This window comes from Onychomys torridus, chromosome 5 (assembly GCF_903995425.1).
Source record: "Onychomys torridus chromosome 5, mOncTor1.1, whole genome shotgun sequence".
NCBI lineage: Eukaryota > Metazoa > Chordata > Mammalia > Rodentia > Cricetidae > Onychomys > Onychomys torridus.
The window spans coordinates 70,531,504-70,552,227 of record NC_050447.1 but is presented as its reverse complement, the minus strand read 5'-3'; the positions used below and the strand labels follow the sequence as shown (position 1 = coordinate 70,552,227).

General features: G+C 45.9%; 1 protein-coding gene across 9 annotated transcripts in view; it reads left to right on the top strand.

Moving 5' to 3' along the window:
- The window catches only part of Frmd4a (FERM domain containing 4A), a 579,710-nt gene that overhangs the window by 444,895 nt on the left and 114,091 nt on the right, over window positions 1-20,724 (top strand). For all 9 annotated transcript variants that reach the window (XM_036187607.1, XM_036187611.1, XM_036187608.1 and 6 more), the window contains 2 exons: window positions 2,179-2,271; window positions 17,295-17,379. In XM_036187607.1, coding sequence (XP_036043500.1) covers window positions 2,179-2,271; window positions 17,295-17,379 — 178 coding nt within the window. The remainder of the gene's footprint in view (window positions 1-2,178; window positions 2,272-17,294; window positions 17,380-20,724) is intronic.

Genomic DNA, 20,724 nt, shown 5'->3' with positions numbered 1-20,724 from the left:
GAACCAGTGCTCTTAACCTCTGAAGCATCTCTGCAGCCCTGCATTTGTTTTCTTAACAGCAACAAAATTGTTTTTAGCATCTACTGTCAGCCACAGGAGATGCAGAAATGACTGGCCTTTGGCTCCTGTCAGTCTCTCAGGTGTACTTAGAAGGTAGTTAACAACACACAATACAGGAGATGCTATAAACCAAATCAAGAGGCTGGGGAAGTGGCTCATGGGAATGTAAACATCAAGGCCAGAGTTCAGATCCCCAGAATGCATGTAAATGCTGGGCAGTCATCAGGGCCCTCCAATAATCCAAGAGCTCAAGAGGTGGAGACAGGATTCTTGAAGCAAGCTAATGAAACTAGGTAAACTACTGAGCGCTGGGTTCACATGAGACCCTGCTGCAATATAAAAAGAGGGAAGTGATCAAGGAAGACACGTGACATCAACCTCTGGCCTACAAACCCACACACACAAACATGCGTTTGCATCGCTCACATATGTACTCCTACACATTCTAATACACACACTCGTACATACACCCCACACGCATACATACACAAAAAGCATAATTTTAGGGCAGCCTTACAACAATATATTGGAGCAAACAGTTTTGTATTAATAAAAAAGTAAAGCCAGATTCCACCAGAATCGGCAGCCCTTGGTTTGTAAGGTAGTTTTCCCGGTACACACTCTGCTTGACTCTCACTTGTGGGAATTTCTAGAAAAAAAATCAATATTCCTGGACCATCCTTGGGAATTTGTTTACTTAGGGGATCCAAGATACTTACTATCTCCACATTATCCCACTTGAAGAGCTCCCAGCCCTACCCCTGCCCAGGCCCACCCCTGCCCAGCCCCACTCCTGCCCAGCCACATCTAGAGTCATTTTAGGCTCTAGGAATGGTTCAGTCTGTGAAGTCTGACAGCACATGATGGAATGCACTTATAATCCAAGCACAGTGGATGCAGAGATAGCAGTACCCTGAGGCTGGCTCACCATCCAGCCTAGCCTAATGGCTGACAGATAACTAAAGTAGACAGGAAGATGTCATTTTCCCTTGGAAGTAGAATTCAGTTTAGGACTGCTCCCACCTCCTTGCTCTCTTTGTTTTTAGCCATTTCCATACATTTGTTTCCAGTTAGTTCATTGCTAGATAAATATCAAACCAAAGCAGGGCATCATGGAAAATGCCTGTAATCCCAGCTTTTGGGAGGTCGAGGCAGGAGGATCAGGAATTCAAAATCATCCTGGACTATGTAGTGAGTATAGGGCCAGCCTGGATGAGACCCTCATATTTTTTTTAATCAAGCCAATACTTGACCAACAACATAGCCATCAGTTCTAAAACATTTCCTCATAGACCTATCTCCTGCAACATCCCTTACCCCCCAGTCCATTTTCAGGAGCTGAAAGTTGATCTGTGTTTTCTAGAGTTTTATATAAATGGGATTATGTCATCTATATACTTTTTAAAATCTTTCATTTAAAACTTCTTTTGTTCAACTTCATTGGTTTTAGGTTCATCCATTTACCACCTACAGCAATAGCACTTCCTCTCCGTTGCTGTATAGTATTCCATTTGGGGACTAAGCTGCCATTCACTCATTCTTCTGCTGATAAACCTTGGGATTGTTTTAAGTTTGGGCCATTCTAGTGTCTTTTCACATACAGTGTCTGTGAACTCACGTGTAAGAGACCTCTTGTAGACAAATGCCTCCTTTCGTGGGGAGGAGCTGTGAATGCCTAGAAATAGAATAACGGCTTGATCGTATGTAGGTTTGTGTTTAAGGAAGTGTGGTTCATGTGGCATCCCAACTGCTTCCAGTAGGATGATGTGAGGATTGTTAGCATGTTACTAAAGTATGTTCTGAGTCCTATAGGGAAAGCACATTCCCCACAGGAGTGGAAAGGAAACTGAGGCTGAGAGAGAGAGAGCTGTGGTTAAAGGAAGCAGGCATCACCTCTCACCCTGACTTCGAGATTCATGTCCTGTCCCACCATTACAACAGTTCTCTAGAGAACTCTTTCCCCCAATGATTCCTGAGTGTTCCTCCATTACTGCAATGCCAGGAAGGATTCAAGATCCCTGCATGCCTACAACCCAGTGGGTCCTGCTGCAGGGAGACCCTCATCTCCAAACACCTGCACAGACCAACAACCTAACCAGCTGCCTCTCCTTTCTCCAGGGGACACTTGAACTGGCTTCAACTAGATCGAAGAGTACTGGAGCACGACTTCCCCAAAAAGTCTGGGCCCGTGGTTCTGTACTTCTGTGTCAGGTAGGTACTCCTGGATACCCTGGCTTCTTTGTTCTTTATCAGAAAAGTCTGGAAGGATGGAGAGACTCGAAGGAAAAGGGAATCACATACCTCTTGGTCTGTGGTTAGGGGTAAAGGCCATAGAACAATTGCATTCCAAGAGGCTGAAAACTCAGGTATGACACTCTGGGCTCATGCACTATGTGTGTGCTTGTGTGAGGGTACGTGTGTGGAATGAAGAAAAACATTATTTTAGGGGGGTAGAGGGAGAGAGTCATGCATCTCAAAGTAAACTGAGTCTTGTATTGTGTCGCAAGCCCTGGGGTTTGTTTTGGAGCCACTTGAAGCTCCCTCAGAAGCCCCTATGGCCATTGCTTCTGTCCTAAGTGCCACTGGAGTCCCTAGAAATCTATAGATTGATCTCAAAATGGGCTGATTGAAATGCCCTTCTAGCAGAGAAGAAGAAAGGATCCAAAGATGTCAGAGGGCTGAGAAGATGGCTCAGTGGATGAAGCGCTTGCAGCTCAAGTATGAGGACCAGAGTTCAAATCCCCAGTGTGTGTGTGTGTGTAGTCAGGCATGTTGCTGGAGTCCCCAGGGCAAGCTGGCTAGTTGAACTTGCTGAACACTAATGAATTCTGAGATCAGCAAGAGACTGTGCCATGGTGGAGAGCAATCAAGGATGATACCCAGTATCAACCTCTGGCCTCCACATTCTTATGGATGCATGAAAACATGCATACACACATCATTCCCCTACACAAAAAGGAAACTGCAATGTGCACTTACCTATTTGAACACATTTTACTTAACAATTGATGTGAGAATTGCATTTGTGATGTAGTGCTGTGATTGTGTGTGTGTGTTTGTGTTTACATGCATGCATGTGCACATAGAAACCAGAAAACAACCTCCTGTACCATTCCTCGGGCACTGTTCACCTTTTACTTGAGACATGGTCTCTCAGAGGGCTGGGATTCGCAAAGTAGGCCAGGCTGACTAGCCAGCAAGCCCCAGGGAGCCACCTGTCTCTGCCTTCCAGTGTTGAATTACAAAAATGTGACACCATGCCTGGATTTTTAAAAATCTGAGTTCTGGAGTGCAAACTTAGATCTTCATGCTTGCAAAGCAAGCACGTTCCTATTGAGTCCTCTCTCCTGCCTCATGCGACACGCTTTTTTTTACTTTATCATTGTTGTTGCATGTGTGTGTTTGGTATATACGTGTGGACACACACATGCTGCTGTATCCATGTGGAGGTCAGAGGACAACTTTGGAACTGACTCCCTTCTTCCACCTTTATGTAGTTTCTGGGGACCAAACTTTAGTCATTAAGCTTGACAAGTGCTTTTAACAGGATGAGCCGTCTCACCTGCCCCACTAAAGAGTTTTTACCATCTACCCTGTCTTCTGAAGACCCCAGGACTGATCACATCTGTTGGCAAATGTTTATAGGAGGCCAGAGGAAAGTCAAAATGCAAATGAATAGCCAAGGCAGGAGCTAGAGCCCCCAGACCCAGCAACACTGAGCACCCAACAGGGGAGCCGTGAGGAACACTCTTGCTAAAACAATCAGCAGTACCACAGGGGTAGAAAGGGCTGGATTTGTTTTAGTTTTTCCTTCTGGTACCGAGGGTTAACCCCAGGACCTTCAGCTTGCTAACAACTACACTACACCCTCAGTTTTCAAATGAAAATGGCCACTTTGCCAAGTCTACAGACCCTGCTCCTCTTTAACATGCTCACGGAAGTCAGGAGTGGGATGCAGAGGGCTGGCAGCTCATTTCTCCCTGAAGAGCAGGGTCAGGGCCCCAGTTCTAGACTTGGCAGTCCTGACTCCACAAACGCCATTAACCAAGTCTCAAGCAAAGTGCTAAAGGGTCCATTGAACAGGCTGGAGTGTGTGTCTTTACCTCAGCTGGTGGAGTAAATTTCAACTCGTGGTTAATGCCTTTTTGATTTGCTTAACAGCTGCAGGGATATCAGAGCTAATCTCAGCTATTTCCATTACTGATGGGAATGATTTCAATGCCATATTCTCTCTAATGGTGTCTCAGATGGATGGGAAATAACCTTATAAAACAAAGACTAACAATTCCAGTGAGAGGGGAGGTGGGATTAGGCAAGAGTTGGTTCATTAACCTATAATCGTAGGTGGAGGCGTATATACTTGGCCACATGTGGGGTGCCCCCTCCCTGCTATAGCTTTTTTATTTTTTATTTTTACCATGATTGCGATTTTATTGTTTGGTACATAGATATTTCAGTGCATAAACAGTTTATTATTACTGCTTTTATTATCGTGTGTGTGTGTGTGTGTGTGTGTGTGTGTGTGTGTGTGTGTGTCACAGTGCACATGGTCAGAGGACAACTTTGTGGCTCACTTCTTTCCTTCAACCTTCAATGGATTCTAGAGATCAATCTCAGGCTGTCATCCTTGTTCGGCATAGCAAACACTTTCCTCATTGAGCATCTTGCCGGCCCCGATCTGTGAACAATTGCTAACACATGTACTGGAAATCTGTGTATTGCGATTTGTTTTGAAGCAATGATTCCAGCAACTTTCCAGCTTCTAATCTGGAGGGAAATCTCCCCAAAGCGGCTCTTGTAGTACAAAGGTCTTCCGACATTAATGAGCTATGTGTAAGTCTGACCGACTTGCAGTTTAATACCATACACATATGTGTTCAAACTGTCAGTCCCTCAACACCTTAACAACATTATTAAAAACCTAACTGCCGTAAGGAGACCCAAGAGTTATTTATAGAGGCCGCAACAACCAAGGAACAGTGTAGAAACAGGATTTAAAGTGTTCAAGATCCACTCAATGCACAACCAGGACTCCAAATTGCCATTTGAGATGTTTTACATTGTAAGCTGTGGAACTGGCCCCCACCCCTAGAATGGTAAAGTCAACCCAATATAGCATTATTTTTATTGTACAAAAAAAACCCAACCCCAATTAGTAAATTATTTCATTTCTAAAAAAATTATTTATGGTGAGGCATGAAGGTGCATGCATTTAATCCCAGTGCTGGGGAGGCAGAGGCAAGCGAGTCTCTGTAGGTTCGAGACCAGCCTGGTCTACACAAGGTTCTAGGCTAGCCAAGGTTACATAGTATGATCAGTCTCAAAGGAAAGAGAAAAAAAAAAAAAAAGATGTGTATGGTCGAGGAGATAGCTCAGTCAATAAAGCTTACAGGACCTGAGATCCCCAGAACTCCCATCAAAAAGCTGGGCCTGGTAGTACTACAGAGAAAGAGACAGGAGAACCCCTGGAATCCCAGGCCATCCAGCCAGCCTACTTGATGATTTCCAGACCAATTTCAACAAAACCAAGGTGGGAAGTTCCTGAGGAATGACATTGCAAGGTAATCTCTGTTGCACACACATACATGCATGTGCACCTGCACACCTGTGAACATTCAAACGCACATACACACCAAATCATTTTACACTTTAAAACTGGGGTGAGGCGAGGGTGCTTCATTCTTTAAGCACTGTTTCTTTTCCTAGTTCTTTTTGTCAACATTATTAAAGAGGGGGAAAAAAGCACTGGGCTTGGCTGCATGCCAAGGGCATTTTCCAAGCGCCTATACAGACCCCAGTTGTCTGTAGGCTTGGGGACTCAAACCCCAGTAGCAAAGCATTGAGTTTTGAGGTCCCTTAGGATGTACAACCTTTCCAGGTCACCCCAAGCTGTTTTCTCTGCCTAAACTCAGTGACAAGGAAGCTGGAAACATTCAGTGCAGTTAGCAGCTGAAAGAACTGGACATCGGACTGACCAAAGGCTGTACAGAATCCACTTCCAGTCTGTAGCCAGAAACGATGCTCCTGCCAATGGTACTTTCGGTTGGCCTTAGCAAGAATCTCGGGGAATACTCCTTAGATGAAAATCTCCAGTGTGAGTTTGGTGACTCACACCTGTCAACCTAGCACTGGGGAAGCTAAGACAGAAGGGTTGCTTTGAGGTCAAGGCCATCCTGAGCTGCAGTGTGAGACTACGTCTCAGAAAAATAACTCAGGCTGGTGGGGATGGCTTAGTGGGGAAACAGCTCGCTGAGCCAGCATGGAGACCTGAATTCCAACCCAGCACCCATGTAAAAGCCTGGGATGAGTGAGCTTTGGGAAGAGGAAGCAGACACAGGTGGTTCCTGGGCACTCAGAGCTGAAAAGGCAAGTATCAGGTTCAGTGAGAGACTCTGTCTCAAAAATAAAGTAGAAATGATTGAGAAAGATGCTTGGAGGTGACTGCTGGCCTGTGTGAGTGCTCACACTGGTAAATATACACATGTAGGTATGCACACACGTGCACATATGAACCCATATGCAAATATTTTCATCTCCAAACTCCATGTAGGATTAACCCTTCTCTTTATTTGTGTGTGTGTGTGTGTGTGTGTGTGTGTGTGTGTGTGTGTGTGTGTGTGTTCTATATACACATCACATTCAGGCAGTGCCTTCAGGGGTCAGAAGAAGGCTTTAGATCCCTTGGAACTGGAATTACATGCAGTTGTGAACTACCTGCCATGGGTCCTGAGAACCAAAGCTGGGTTCTCTGCAAAAGCAAGTACTCTTAACCACTGAGCCATCCTGTCAGTCCCTCTCTGCTATTCCTGTATACAGGCCAGACAACAGAACATTCCTTTCTTTCCAGCTCCTGGCCAGTGGATCTTTCTGGAAGGTAGCATGTTTCTATGTTTAGTTTCCTCCTAGACAGCCAGACCTGAGTGCTTTCTACTCATCGGGTCCAAAAACTATGTACTTGGCCCACTCCTCCCCTTTGCTCCCTAATCTCCATGGAGTCTGAGCCATCATTTATCCTCCTGCATGGACTGTAAGTCCTGAGCTCGCCCTGCTCCTCTTCCTGTTTCTAAGCACATGGATTCTCTATGGCAAAACCTCTTGACACCCTTCCCCTCCTCCCCTCCCCTCCCTCCCTGAACTCAGGTCCTTGTTTACTGTCCCATCAACTCTTGCATCAGGGTCTCCAGGTGGCTCTCATCCTGGACTGGCTGAAGGAGTCCAGCACACTCTGTGACCCGAGTTCCCACTTTTTGGCTTGCCCACGCAGCACCTAACAAACCAAACCCAGCCATTTATGTTCTTTGAGAGAGAAAGCAGATTCTCTCCCCCAAGGTGCACTCCATGAAAGAACACGTTTGTCCTTTAGTGCTCTTGTAGCCAATGCTGTCACCTAGGGTTTGTCAGAGACAACAAAAGCCACATGAGTGCACCCCATTAGCCTACTTCTTCTCTGTTGTCTTTGTAGATTCCTCTAGCCTCTGCTATACACACATACATCACACACACAAACATGCACATGTACAATGCAGGCACATAAACATACACACGTAAAACACACACATACAGATAAACACACAGAGAGCTAGAGGCATACACCCACAGACACACATACATATCCACAGATGCACAAATACATACTCATACATACATATGTATATACCTACATATACATACACATGTATACACACATGTACATGCATACATGCACGTCCCTCTAAAGAAGAATGACTCTTACTTCATCATTCCATATTACAGAAACCACGAGCACTTAGGTTCCCCTCAGAGCTACTTCACTCTGGCTTTCTCCTCTTCGAGACTTCATGTTACCTGAGTACCTGGAGGACAGACTCTCCTGTGGTGTGCCCACCTTTGCTCTCCTTGTTCATAGTAACTGCTCAGCAGGATGGGGCCCTGCTTGCTCCCTTTCCCACATTTCACTGCTTTCTCCATGTGTGGCCACCCGTGCCTGCTTCCGGTACACCCTGAGGTCCCTGGTGGACTCTACTTACAAGTTCCACAGACGCTCACTCGCTCGCTGTGTGGTGCCGCTCCAACGTGGCACGCTGTGGCTCTGGCTGCCATCGACCGTGTCCTTGGTGAGTGTTCAGGTCTGTGGTGCTGTGAGGTTCTGATCCTAATCTCTCCCTCCGTGCATGGCTCTGCACTCCTACTTCCACGTTAGTGTTTGTGAGGCCTTGCCTCTCTGTCTCCTCCCTGCCCCCGCTCTTCCAACATGTGAGTTCATACTCATCCTCACTTCACTGACAGCTGCCACTCTCACCAGCCCTGAACTCACTGTTTCAGGTCCTTTCTGCTACTACAGATGTGCACCCAAATGTAGCCCAAACCCATTGATGTCGTCATTGTCACTTTCTGCCACTAACACACATGTTGTTCAATGGCAACTCATTATCCCTGTAACTGACGCCCACTCGTGGACCTCCCCTGCCCTCCACAAGCCAGATCCCCAAGAGTCAGCCAACAGTTCCTCCTCTTTCCCACCAGTGTCTTCCTCTCGCCTGGCTACATCTACTTCTGCATCTCGGATTTACCCTTCACTTACCGATCACTCTCCATTGGCTGTAGTTCCGGCCTCTGTAAGCCCCTCCCAGACTGTCAATCTCCCACTTAAGCTTCTGATCTTGGCCTTCCTCCTTTCTCCCTATGTGCTGCCACTGAGCACCTTTCTAGAATGTTCAATGCTAATGGTGCCCCATTATCAGTAATATGTTCCTTAGGGTCTGTCTGCCTTGACCTACCTGTTCGGGTTCCCTTCTGCCTGCTCCCCTCTGATTACATGCTAATTACTATGTGACCAAGAGCTCCGCCAGCCATTGTTGGCTGCTGAAAGGCAAGTCCTAGCAGCTTGAGATGGAGCCTAATAAGTAGGTCCAGAAAAAAAAAAAATGGGAGGAAAATGCAGCTATGTACCCAAGGAAGTCTGTGCATTTTGTTGGACTGGGTTTGCGCTTCGAATAACTTCTACAGGGAAGTTCCTCGAATTGTATATTCAGCTAAATGACCCCATTTAGCCACTGTGTTTGTAAGAGAATAAATAGATTAATCACTTCCAACCTCAAGTTTTATAAACAACAAACTGAAATGAACAATAGAAAAAGGACAAGGGAAAGCCAGAAGCTATTCTCTAGAAGATGATCCTCTGGCCCTGAGGATGTCTCTTTCCCTGATTGAGTCAACAGTGGCTGCTTCCTGTCCCTTACAAGGACAATGGTGGCCTGGGTCTTAAGTCTCATTATTATCACCCCTTTTTGCCACTAAAAGTCAGTGTTCCAAATGTGACATTTGTGTTCATTACAAAATGAAACCACTGGCCCGTTTAATTAACACTTGCTGTAAATACTCAGTGATTCCCAAGTGCCAAGAGGTGGCTGCAAAAGGGAGGCAGAGAGGCAGGAGCCTAGCAGAGACCTGGCTGATGTCATCTGACTATCTTCCATGAGCTAAAGAAGGGGTGCAACTCCCCAAGGCTGCAGATCCTGATGCCCAATCATCCAATCAATGAACTTGGAGCACATCCCCCACTTCAGACTGGGATAAAATACTCTTGAGTAGCAGGTCCTTTGAGCAACTGTGGGTGTTGACAATGGCTCATGGGGCTTTAAAGACATCTTGGCTTCGACCTCAGCCTGGAAAGCTGTCCCTTTCGGCTCAGAAATAAGCACTAAGATTTACTCCAGTTAAATGTGGGAGGTAACTTATTTGAAGATAGACATTTTGTGGGCTGGAGAGAAAACTGGGGGTCAGGCTGCTGTATAAACTGATGACATGACCATGACAAGGTATGGTTAAGGGGAAGGTTTTTATTGTGGGTGCGAGGGAGAAACAGCCAGAGGCATCTGGGAGAGTCCAGAGCAGAGAGAGAAAGTAGTAGACAGAACTTGGCCAGCAGACTGGACTTGACCGTGAGCGGGTGGGGGAAGAGTGAGTGATAAAGAGAAAAAGAAGATCAAGAGAGAGCAAAAGAGAGGATGGGGAGGGAGGGAGGGAGGGAGAGAGAGAGAGAGAGAGAGAGCGCTGAAATAGCAGGAGGATTAGGAGAAATGAGTACCTGTGGGGAGGTTCGCCCATGAATTGGAGAAGAATTTTTTTGTGTGTGTTGTGTTTGTTTGGGTTTTTTTTTTTTCCCCCTTTTTGTGGGGGGGGGGGGGGGAGGAGGGCTGAAAAGAGCCAGGATGCCAGCATGGACTCTGAAACGTGTAACAGGTACTTGTGATACTGAGGGAGTCTGGAGGCCTACACCGGCTTTGGTGTGCTATTAGGTACCCACAGATAGCCACGTGTCCCTTCTAGAGCCAGTGATAAGGGAATGGTTCCTTTGGTAAAGGGGAAACAGCTTCACGACTCCTCAGGAACACTGGCTTTTGTCTGACCACCAGAATGTGGGGAAATGGAGCTTCCTTTGGAGCTGACAGCTGCCAAGCCTGAAGCTGTGAATTCTATCCCTGAAACCCACATGTGGAAGAAAGAGAAACAACTCCATCAGTTGTCCTCTGGCCTCCACACACACATTGTGGCACATGTGTGCATTGACACACAGGTGTTTATTTTGTTATTCAAGTATGAAAGCCAACAGAGTGTTGAAAAATAGCTCGTGACAGCCTGTAACACAAATTCTAAATCAGTCTTAATAATAAAAACCTGGAGGCAGATATTAGGGTGAAAGCTGAAAAATCAGAGAAGCAAAGCAGCCAGCCACTAGAAAGACTTCTTCCCTCTAGGAATCCTCAGACTGACAGAGAGCCTGAGCTCCTCCTGTCTCCTCCTGCCTTGTATTCCTCTCTCTACCCAGCCATATCACTTCCTGTCTCCACATTCCTAGTGCTGGGATCAAAGATGTGAGCCACCACTGCCTGGCTCTGTGTCTCTTTCAGACTGGATCAATCTTGTGTAGCCCAGGGTGGCCTTGAACTCACAGAGATCCATCTGCTGGGATCAAAGGTGTGTGCCACCACTGTCTGACCTCTATGACTAATTAGTAGCTTAGCTCAACACTCTGATCTTCAGGCAAGCTTTATTTGTTAGATCATAAACAAAATATCACCACAGTAGCCCCCAAGAGAAGGGATGAAGCCACTTGAGGCTGTGTAGGCAGGGGCACCTGGGAGGGTCAGGGGGCAAAGGGGGAGGAGGGAAAAGTAGGCAATATCCTCTCTTATGGTTTCTAGGAAATGCAACTGATAAAATAGGTAAGCAGGCTTGGGATTAGCTCATTTGAATGATTCTGATTCTGATGGGCTTTCAAACCTAGGGACTCTTGCATGTCATCTAGAATATATCTCTGAGCAGAAGAGTAGGGGACCATGAAAGAGAGACAGCCGCAGCACTCTGTGAGAACCCGATAGAGGTGGGAGCGTGGCTTTGGGCCTGTTAGTCACATATGAGAGTTAGAGCTGATTGCCATGCATCGCTTACTAGCTCTTACTGACTATGACTTGGCTGACTTTGGAGCCGGCAAGCCCAGACGTTCATGCCTTGTAAAGAAAGATGCGGTTAACACAGAACAGACTTGGGTTTACCTCACAGAGCCCTACAGTGGAGGATCCATCTTTCATTTCCCTGGGATCCCTTAGGAACCCAGACTGGTCTTTGTAAACTGTCTGGGGAAGCGGTCCCTTCCTTACCGGGGCAGTTAAGGAAAAGCAATAGTGCCACCTACTGCCACAGAGGACCACAAGCCAGATGCTCATAAAAGCAGGGAACCCATAATATTTAGAAGAAAAATAAGGACAATCTCAACTTTCCATGCAAACCATCAGCTGTCCCTGTTTCCTCAGAACTCTCCTCGACCTGGTGCCTGCCCAGGTTGTGAATGGAGATGTCTCAAGTCTATTTTTATCCAAGCATTTCACTTTTAGATGTTTCCTAGCACAAACAGAAAGTTCAGGATGAATTAAATGTCCAAGATTCTGAACAAACATATGACAGGCCCAGAGCTTCCAGGATTTTCTAGGCTGTTGTCTTGGTGATAAAGGTTAACAGGAAACTGCTTCCCAATTTCTGTCAAGAGGAGGATTTTTTTTTCACCTCCATCCCAGAATATGCTTGTTATTTCTGCAACCTCCTCGGACTCTCCTGCCAGAGAGCAGAGATCTGTAAAAATGGATGCCGATGCCATTACTACAGCACTGCATTTCATAAAATATCTCTCTGGAGAAAATGAGGGCTGAGGGCGGTGGACAGGGAGAGCATCCTCACACTTTAGCTGAGGTCTAAGGCAAATGGGATGAAGACATGGGACCTAGAAAATTGAGTTATTTCAGATCCTCTGGATTTACACTCAAAATTGCTATGGCAGTAAGCTCTGTCAGACTCTGACGGTCACTAGTCATTTTTTGGTATGAAAATACAAGCTAATCAGCAGCCTAGCTTTAACTACTTTCCATGTGAACAGTAAGCGATGTGGAAGTAGCATGGTGATGGGTTGTGTGGGGTGTGAGACCGACCCCACACCTAAAATGTTAGGACACTTTGGATGTCATTTGTTATCTCTTTGTCCTTACTCTTCCACTGTGATGTGGCTTAATCTCCAGCCCCTCCCCAACACACGAACATGCTGAATCATGTGTTTGAACATTGAGCTCCAGCTGGTGCTGCTGTGTGGGGTGCAGGTTGCTGGGGGTGAACTCTGAAGGGTATATTCACCCTCGGTTCCAGCCTGAGCTCTGCTTCCTAATCCAGCCAGCCAAATATGAACAAACTATTCTGAAAATGCCCTCAGCTTCCCTGCCATGCTGGACCAGTGTCTCAGACACTGACTCCAAAAGGGTACTTCCTCCCCGATGTTGTTCTGGGAGGTATTCCTTCACAGTGAATACAGCTACAACTCATACAGCTACCCCAGGAACTCTAATACAGTTACCCCAGGAACTCTGACACAGCTGCTCCTTAGGAACTGTAACACAGCTGCTCCTTAGGAACTCTGACCGAGAAGGGATGGAGTAGAGAAAAGCTGAGCTTCAAGGTTAGCAGTTGTAGCAGGTGCTGTACTTGTTCCTGAGGAACAAAGGTAACAGTGATGGGCTCTAGCCCTCCTCCAGAAGGTGGCAGCCTAATGAGAAGCCATCCAGCAGTAGTCAGGCTGTGTGAGGTGTGCTAAGCAGTGTCCCAGGAGAGGGGCTTTGCGGACTGGGGTGGCTGTGGCAATGGCCTCTCTAGGGCACTTTCAAGCTGAGGGACCGTGAGAAGGGTCCTTTGAGGGATGGAGGTGGCTCTCTGTACAATGGCTTGTCAGGGAAGCAGGTCGATCTGAAAGGCCACATGCACACGTTGTCAAGTGATTTCTCAGCCCCCATAAATTTCTGGGAGTGGAGTCTCAGGTCCACAAAGCCAGGCCTTGCCACACTGCTACCATGTTTCACTGTTAGAACAGAACAGCTAAAGTCACTGACTAGTTTGGACTCTAAGTACCAGAAAAACAACAGAGCCCCCCTACAACTAACAGTGGCCTTTCCACTATGAAACAACTTTGACTCTAAAGGTGTAGCATCGGAAATAGCTTAGTCTAAAAAAGCATTTCCTGTCTTTATCACATGTATTCTTCTCCTTTTTCCCCCGGTTTTTCCTCTTCCCTTCTTCCCACTTCCTGTTATTCAGATGCCCCTTGCCAAAGACTCTGTAAATGATGGAGATTGAAGGAAGCCCTCCCATAGGTGTCCCCTGACTTCCGAATGTGCACCATGTCAGATGTGCATGCACAAGCACACATACACATCACACACATAATTTTTAATTAGAAAATAATAAGCTCAAAGACATGGCTCAGTGGGCCATCTGCTGCCAAGCATGATGACCTGAGTTCAATCCCCAGGACCTACACAGTAGGAGAAAATTGACTATGTAAGTACTGTGAGTTCCATGTGCATGCATGTGAGTGCGCGCACACACACACACACACACACACACACACACACACACTTAACGGATGAATACCTAGACTTTAAAATTAAATTTAACATGCTTTCCTTCAAGATGAGGAATCTGCCACTGTGCTTCAGGTTTCCATCTCTCAAGTACTGAAAGTTGTGTGACTTCAGCCTTCTTGAGACCATCGCACAACTTCTACATGGAGGCCCCATGATCGAAACCACCTGCTCCCAAAGCGGCAAGCAGGTGTTTCAGGGACAGGGCAGCTAGAGACCAACCAATGCCTTCTCACAGGCTTTGCAAGTGAGGACCATTTTTTAATCCTTTGGAATTTTGTAGGTTTGATTTTTGTAACAGACTGCTACTGTCTGCTCATGGAGGCGGCCTGCTCATCTCTGAGTGACAGCAGGTTCCCTAGTACATAAATCTACATCGCAGCCACCACAGCAGGCTCTTCACACATCTGAAAAAAGGTAGAAGACACCATTCACTTAGTATATGAATTTGAGGGCTATGAGCCTGGCCTGCCTGGCCTGGGCTCCTCCACTGTAAAGAGGGCTTTTTGCTGTTCTGTCTCTTGAGACAAGGTTCCTCATATCCTAGACTGGCCTCAAACTCTTTCTATGTAGCTAAGGATGGCTGTGCTCCTATTCCTTCTGCTTGGACCGCCCACAGCTGGGATTATAGGTGTGTACATTAAATCCCCTTTTGACTTGTTCCTGCTGCTGCTGCTGCTGCTGGTGGTGGTGGTGCTGGTGGTGGTGGTGCTGGTGCTGGTGGTGCTGGTGGTGCTGGTGGTGCTGGTGGTGCTGGTGCTGGTGGTGCTGGTGGTGGTAGTGGGTGGTGGTGGTGATGATGATGATGATGGTAGTGATGATGATGGTGGTAATGCGCCACAGTGGAGGAGGCAGTGGCAGCAGGTGGTGGATGTTTTAGTTTAAATTCATTCCCAGTATCTAAACATAAAAAGACTTCTTACGTGGAGATCCATTGAGTCCCACTCTGCTCCTCCTCCTCTTCCTCCCCCTCTTCCTCCTTGTCCTCCTCTTCTTCTTCTAATTTATTCTTCTCTCATATTTTACATCCCGACCACAGTTTCCCCTTTCTCCACTCTTCCCAGTCCCCGCCCCTCCTCTTCTTTTACAGTTGGAAAAAGAGACTCTCGGTACAGTCGGGTGACATGTCCTAAGTCACACAGAGCTGAGGTTACGTTCCCTGGTCCCTGACTTCCTCCCCAGAATCCTTATCAGAGGGCATCATGTTGCTGAGTGGCCACAGCACTTGCTTCTTCTTCTGCCCACTTCACCCTCTCTCTGTGCCCTCCTGTCTATGTCCTAAAATCCCGCCAGTGCAGAATTTCACACCAACAGCCTGCACTTCATTTCCTCATCCAAAACCGTCCGTCCTTCATGCACTGGTCCTTAGACTGAATGGGCACATTATCTGGTTAAAGAATTTAATAAACTCTGAACTGATGTGTAAAGGCGTGTTTAATGTAAACTTAAATACTGTCAGCATGTTTCATCTTGAGAAAAATCCATATGCTCCCTCCAATAGGAATTCAATTCTCATTTGGCTTAATAGGTGTGAGTGTCACAGCCTTAAGAACACTTATCCCAGCCCAGGAGTGTGCTGAGATGCAGTCACACTTGATCATCTTCAGGGAAGCATGTAGGAAGTGGTTGTAAGGGCCATGCGACCACCACCTGCTGCTCCATTGAACAGAACTAATTCTCTTCTAAAAATCTAGCTTGACGATGATTAGGATAAAAAAAAAATAAAAATAAATTTAAAAAGTACCATGAAAAAAACCAGCAGCATGAAGAGTTGGAAGTTGGGTAAGGGAGAAGAAAGTAGACGGTCAGCTAAGAGTCAGAGAATCATAGTTGATCCAGGTCTGTGACAGCCACTCGAGGTGTCTGTGGAGACTTGGCTCCAGAGAGCTTGGCGAAAGGTGTGGGATGGAAAGACCTGAGGGCCCTCGGGATGTTCCCCTGTCTCAACTGGAGCGATCCGGTCTGGCCCAGCTCTGGGGCCCCGTGTTGTGATCCGTCCTCATTTCCATATGGCTAAGGGTAATTCTTTTTTGGATTTGGGTTTATTTCCATGGAAACTTTGTGCAAGTATTCCATGTGCCATTGTTGGAAAACCAAAGAACATGAAAACCTAATATGTATAGTGCTTGTACATGTTTGTTAGTGCTTGTTAGGTTCACACACACACACACACACACACACACACACACACTTACTTTCTTGTTCTCTTGGGTGTGTATTTTAAAGGTTTTTGCTTTGGGTTTTAAAACAGTGCCGAGATCTGGTGAAACAGTTCTGAAGAGCTTTCCACCCACACAAGCATGAGAAGCTGAGTTCGAGCCCCAGAACCCACATAAAGCCAGGCAGGCTTGCACGTGCTTATAAGCCCATCACTGGGGTTGGAAGGACAGAGGCCCTGGGCTCACTGTCTAGCCATCGTAGCCTGTTTGGTGAGCTCCGGGCCAGAGAGAGGCCATGTTAGTTTGTTTTTAAATGTGGACAATTCCTAGGAAACTCTACTCCTTTGTCTTTGACTTCCATATGCATGTAGACATGTGAACATGTACACCACATGTATATGTAAGAATACACAATACACCACAATCAATGCCAAAACAGGCATTATAGTTTGTAAACTCAGTTATGTCCTGTATCTTATTATCATAATAGCTTAATAGTTAGAACTGCTTTGTCCTTAGAGGTAAAACTTTTGTTACACTACCAAACTCCTATATGTGTCATAAGACTATATATTTCCAGATTTATTTATGTATACATGTGTGCACCTCCGTGAGTTTATGTGTGCACCACATATATTCAGGTGCCCACAGAGGCCAGAGGGCATTAGGAGGCAGTTGTGAGCCACCTGATATGGGTGCTGGGAACTGAACCCAGGACCCCTCACAAGAAAAGTAAACACTCCTAACTGGTGAGCTATCTCTCCAATCCCAATTCTAAATTTTTAACTAAGTTGACTTTACTATATAGAAAAACAGGAATCTTCAAATCTTAGAGTCATGTATATCAATATCTCATTCGGCTTATGATTTGCATTTTCTGAGGGTTTAGTGATACCTGGAATGTGTTCTCATAAGCTTATTGGCCTTGAAGGTATGTTGAGAAAAATGTCTATGCAATAGGTATAAAACATGGTGTGCCCTCAGAGAAGGCAGCAGAGAAGAGACCGATGCCCTTTGTCTTTTCTTCATTTAGCACAGGAACTGCAATCCTCTGAAACCACACAGCTCATCCCAGTGGTTGATTTTCACTCCCCCCTTCCCCCTCCCCTGTTCCTCACACATGGTTTTTCTCTTGCAGATTCTATATAGAAAGCATCTCCTACCTGAAGGACAATGCTACCATTGAGCTCTTCTTCCTGAATGCCAAGTCCTGCATCTACAAGGTAGGAACATGCTCTTCCCGTTCAGTTTCCTAACAAAATCAAAAATATCAAAATGTTATTGATTGGGAAAAGTCACTTATAAATTAATTGCTATAAATACATGAGAAACTGCATGTAAGGAAAGCCACCAGCTGAACAGCATGGCTTCTTCCAACCCCATCACTGTCCTGGCTTTACAGAAGTGTTCCTCATGGTAGAGAGGTCAAGGCAGCAGAAAATCAATTAGTCACATCATCGCCACAGTCTGGAGCAGAGAGGAAGGACTGTGCACATGTCGCTTGCTGACTTGTGCTCGGTTCTGTTTCTACACATCATAGCCACAGTCTGGAGCAGAGAGGAAGGGCTGTGCGCATGTGTGCTTGCTGACTTTTGCTGGGTTCTGTTTCTACACATCATAGCCACAGTCTGGAGCAGAGAGGAAGGACTGTGCGCATGTGTGCTTGCTGACTTGTGCTCGGTTCTGTTTCTACACATCATAGCCACAGTCTGGAGCAGAGAGGAAGGACTGTGCGCATGTGTGCTTGCTGACTTGTGCTTGGTTCTGTTTCTACACTCTAATACAGTTCAGGACTCCCTGCCTAGGGAATGATTCCACCACTAGTGGGCAGAGTCTCCCCATGTCAATTAACTTAAGACAATCATCCACAGACCAACCTAACCTAGACATTCCCTCCCTGAGACTCTCTTCCCAGGTGATTCTAGGTGTGTCAAGTAGACAGAGCTGCACCATCATACACTCATCCTCTGAAGCTCACACGAAGCACAGGCTCGGAGCTTTATGTGAATTGCCTGGATCTCTACATCTCTATTCTGTGAGAAAGCTGAGTCCCAGGGAGACTTACATATCTAATGAACAGCAGAGTTATTCTTTTGGTTCAGGGAAACCTAATTCCAATCACAGAGTTCAGCTGTGGCCATGCTGTGTTCACGAAGGGCACACTCTCCTCACACAGTGCACCCAGAGAACTTCAAATGTGATCATGTCTTTGGTAAAGTAGCCGCTGGATGCTTTTGGAAAATTCCAAAGAGAACTCCCGGCATGTGGCTTTATATATCAAAACCTCTGTTTTGGAGTACTGCAGTAGCTTACCAAACTTGAAAACAGGAGAGCTGAAATTGGGTGATGGCTGCGGCTTTGCCTTGGGGGAGTTCTTTACCTGATGCATAGGACAGTTCCATCATTCAGAATGGAGGAGGGCCTGGTGGAAACCAAGCTCAACTCTGCAGAAAGACCACACTTGGTGGTAGCTGATGAGCCAGAACATCTACCGGCCTGAAACCCAGAGTATCCGGTTGAGAGAGCTTTAAGTTTTTGCTGACTGGTGGGAAAAGACATTAATTGTAGTTCTAGGTGCTTTCAAATTTCTTCTTCCCTCTAATCCCCAATTTTCTCATTATGAAGTGGAAAGAATAATACTATCCATATACCTTACAAACCATAGGGGCACCTGATGGTTTCTTAAATAAACGGGCAAGTACCATTTTTTTAAAAGTTGAGAAATAATATTTTTTTAAAAATTGAGCACTGTCCACAAGGTGGCAGACTTGAGCTAAAATAAACAGCCAACACTGAGCCTTTTGAAAGGGCATTGTGACCAATTAAATTAATGCTTGGCGCCCTGGTGAGTAAAGGGGAAAGAAGCGGCTTCCTGGAGTTGCTGGGTGCCACTTGGTCATACATGCTGAGCTTGTGGTAATCAAGGAGATGAATTCCTCAGAAGTAAATATTGCAAATTTCCCAAGAGGAGGTGCAGGTGGCCGTGTCTACAGAACTGGCCACATTGAAAGTCCAGGTGACCTCAGCACCAGCTAGCTGGCTTGCCAAACGGAACATGGAAAATATTCCAGAGCCCTAGCTCCCTCTCCTTAAAATCCATTCTGGAACATGGTCACAAAAGTGACCACAAATGACCAAAGAGGAGGCCTCTAATGCTTGTGTAGACAGAACCTGAAGACCACCTGTTAACTCAGTCTTCTAAATATTCTCATTTGCAAACACTGACAGATTTTACTAACAGGGTTTGTAGGTATTCATTTTGAGCCTCAGAACTTCTGAGGAAGGCGAAAGTTTGCCAAGGAGGAAACTGGTGTTCACAAGAACTGGAAGTGACCGGACAGCAGTGTGCCAGATGGGCCACATTCAACAACATGTAACAATAATGGAAGTCCACACAGTTGTAGATATTTAGCTTTTGCTGTGACAGACTTGGGTTCCCATACCAGCTAACTGTGAGTGTGTTCTACAAAATGTCTCCAAGATTCATTTTCCTTTTTGACTAAACAGAGATATTGCAAGAACCAGCCCACATCTTCTAGAACAGCCCCTAAGACAAAAGCGTGGAAAGTACTTAGCACTATGCCATGCCCTTGATCCAGTCCCTTACATTCTGATACATTTTCCTTGGCTACAGTTTTCTGTGCCACCCACATAGCCCAGGTGTATGCTGGGACATTAGCCCAGAAGGCAGGGTGACTTAATAACTAACTTGTCACCTTGATGCTGCCCCACACATTGGTTCACCCAGCAGTTTGGTTTCAGGTCCCTTGCTGTTTCTTGGAGGTTGACTCTTACAGGGTTTTTCTTTCCAAACTTGCTTGCTTGCATTTTGTAGACTCCAAGTTGGGCATAGGGCCTTACATATATTACACAAGCACTCGACCACTGAGCTTATCTAGGCTCTCTATTTTTCATTTTGACACAGTGTCTCACTATGTTACCCAGGCTAGCTTTAAACTCACTATATAGTTCAAGCTATCCTTGAACTTAAATTCTCCTGCCTTGGCCCCCTGAACAGCTGGAATTACAAGCCCACACCACCATACTTGTCTCCTATGGTGTTTGAGAGCTACATTGCTCAGAAGAAATAAGCTGCTTACCCCTGCTTTTGTACAGACCTATTTCCATTCATATTTTAAAAACATTATGATCTCTTTTCGACAGGGAGCAGGGTAGCTGGAGAGATAGATGACTTAGCAATTAAGACCACATGCTATTCTTACAGAGGACCTGAGTTTGATTCCTAGCACCCACATAGTGGCTCACAACTCTCTGTAACTCCCGGTTCAGGAAATCTCATGCCTTCTTCTGACCACCCTGGGCACCAAATATGCACATGGTACACATACACACATGCAGGCAAAACACTCACATATACAAAATCAAAACAAATAAAATATATATTTTAATGTATTTTTTAAGTGGGGGAGGGGGGACTGGATTTAATCAGCCAGAAGAATCTAGCTCGCATGTGAGAGGCCCTGGGTTCAAACCCCAGCACAACACAAAGTGGAAGAGGGTTAGTGTTACTATCATAACAGGGGACAGCTTAAAAGGAAAATAGAGGG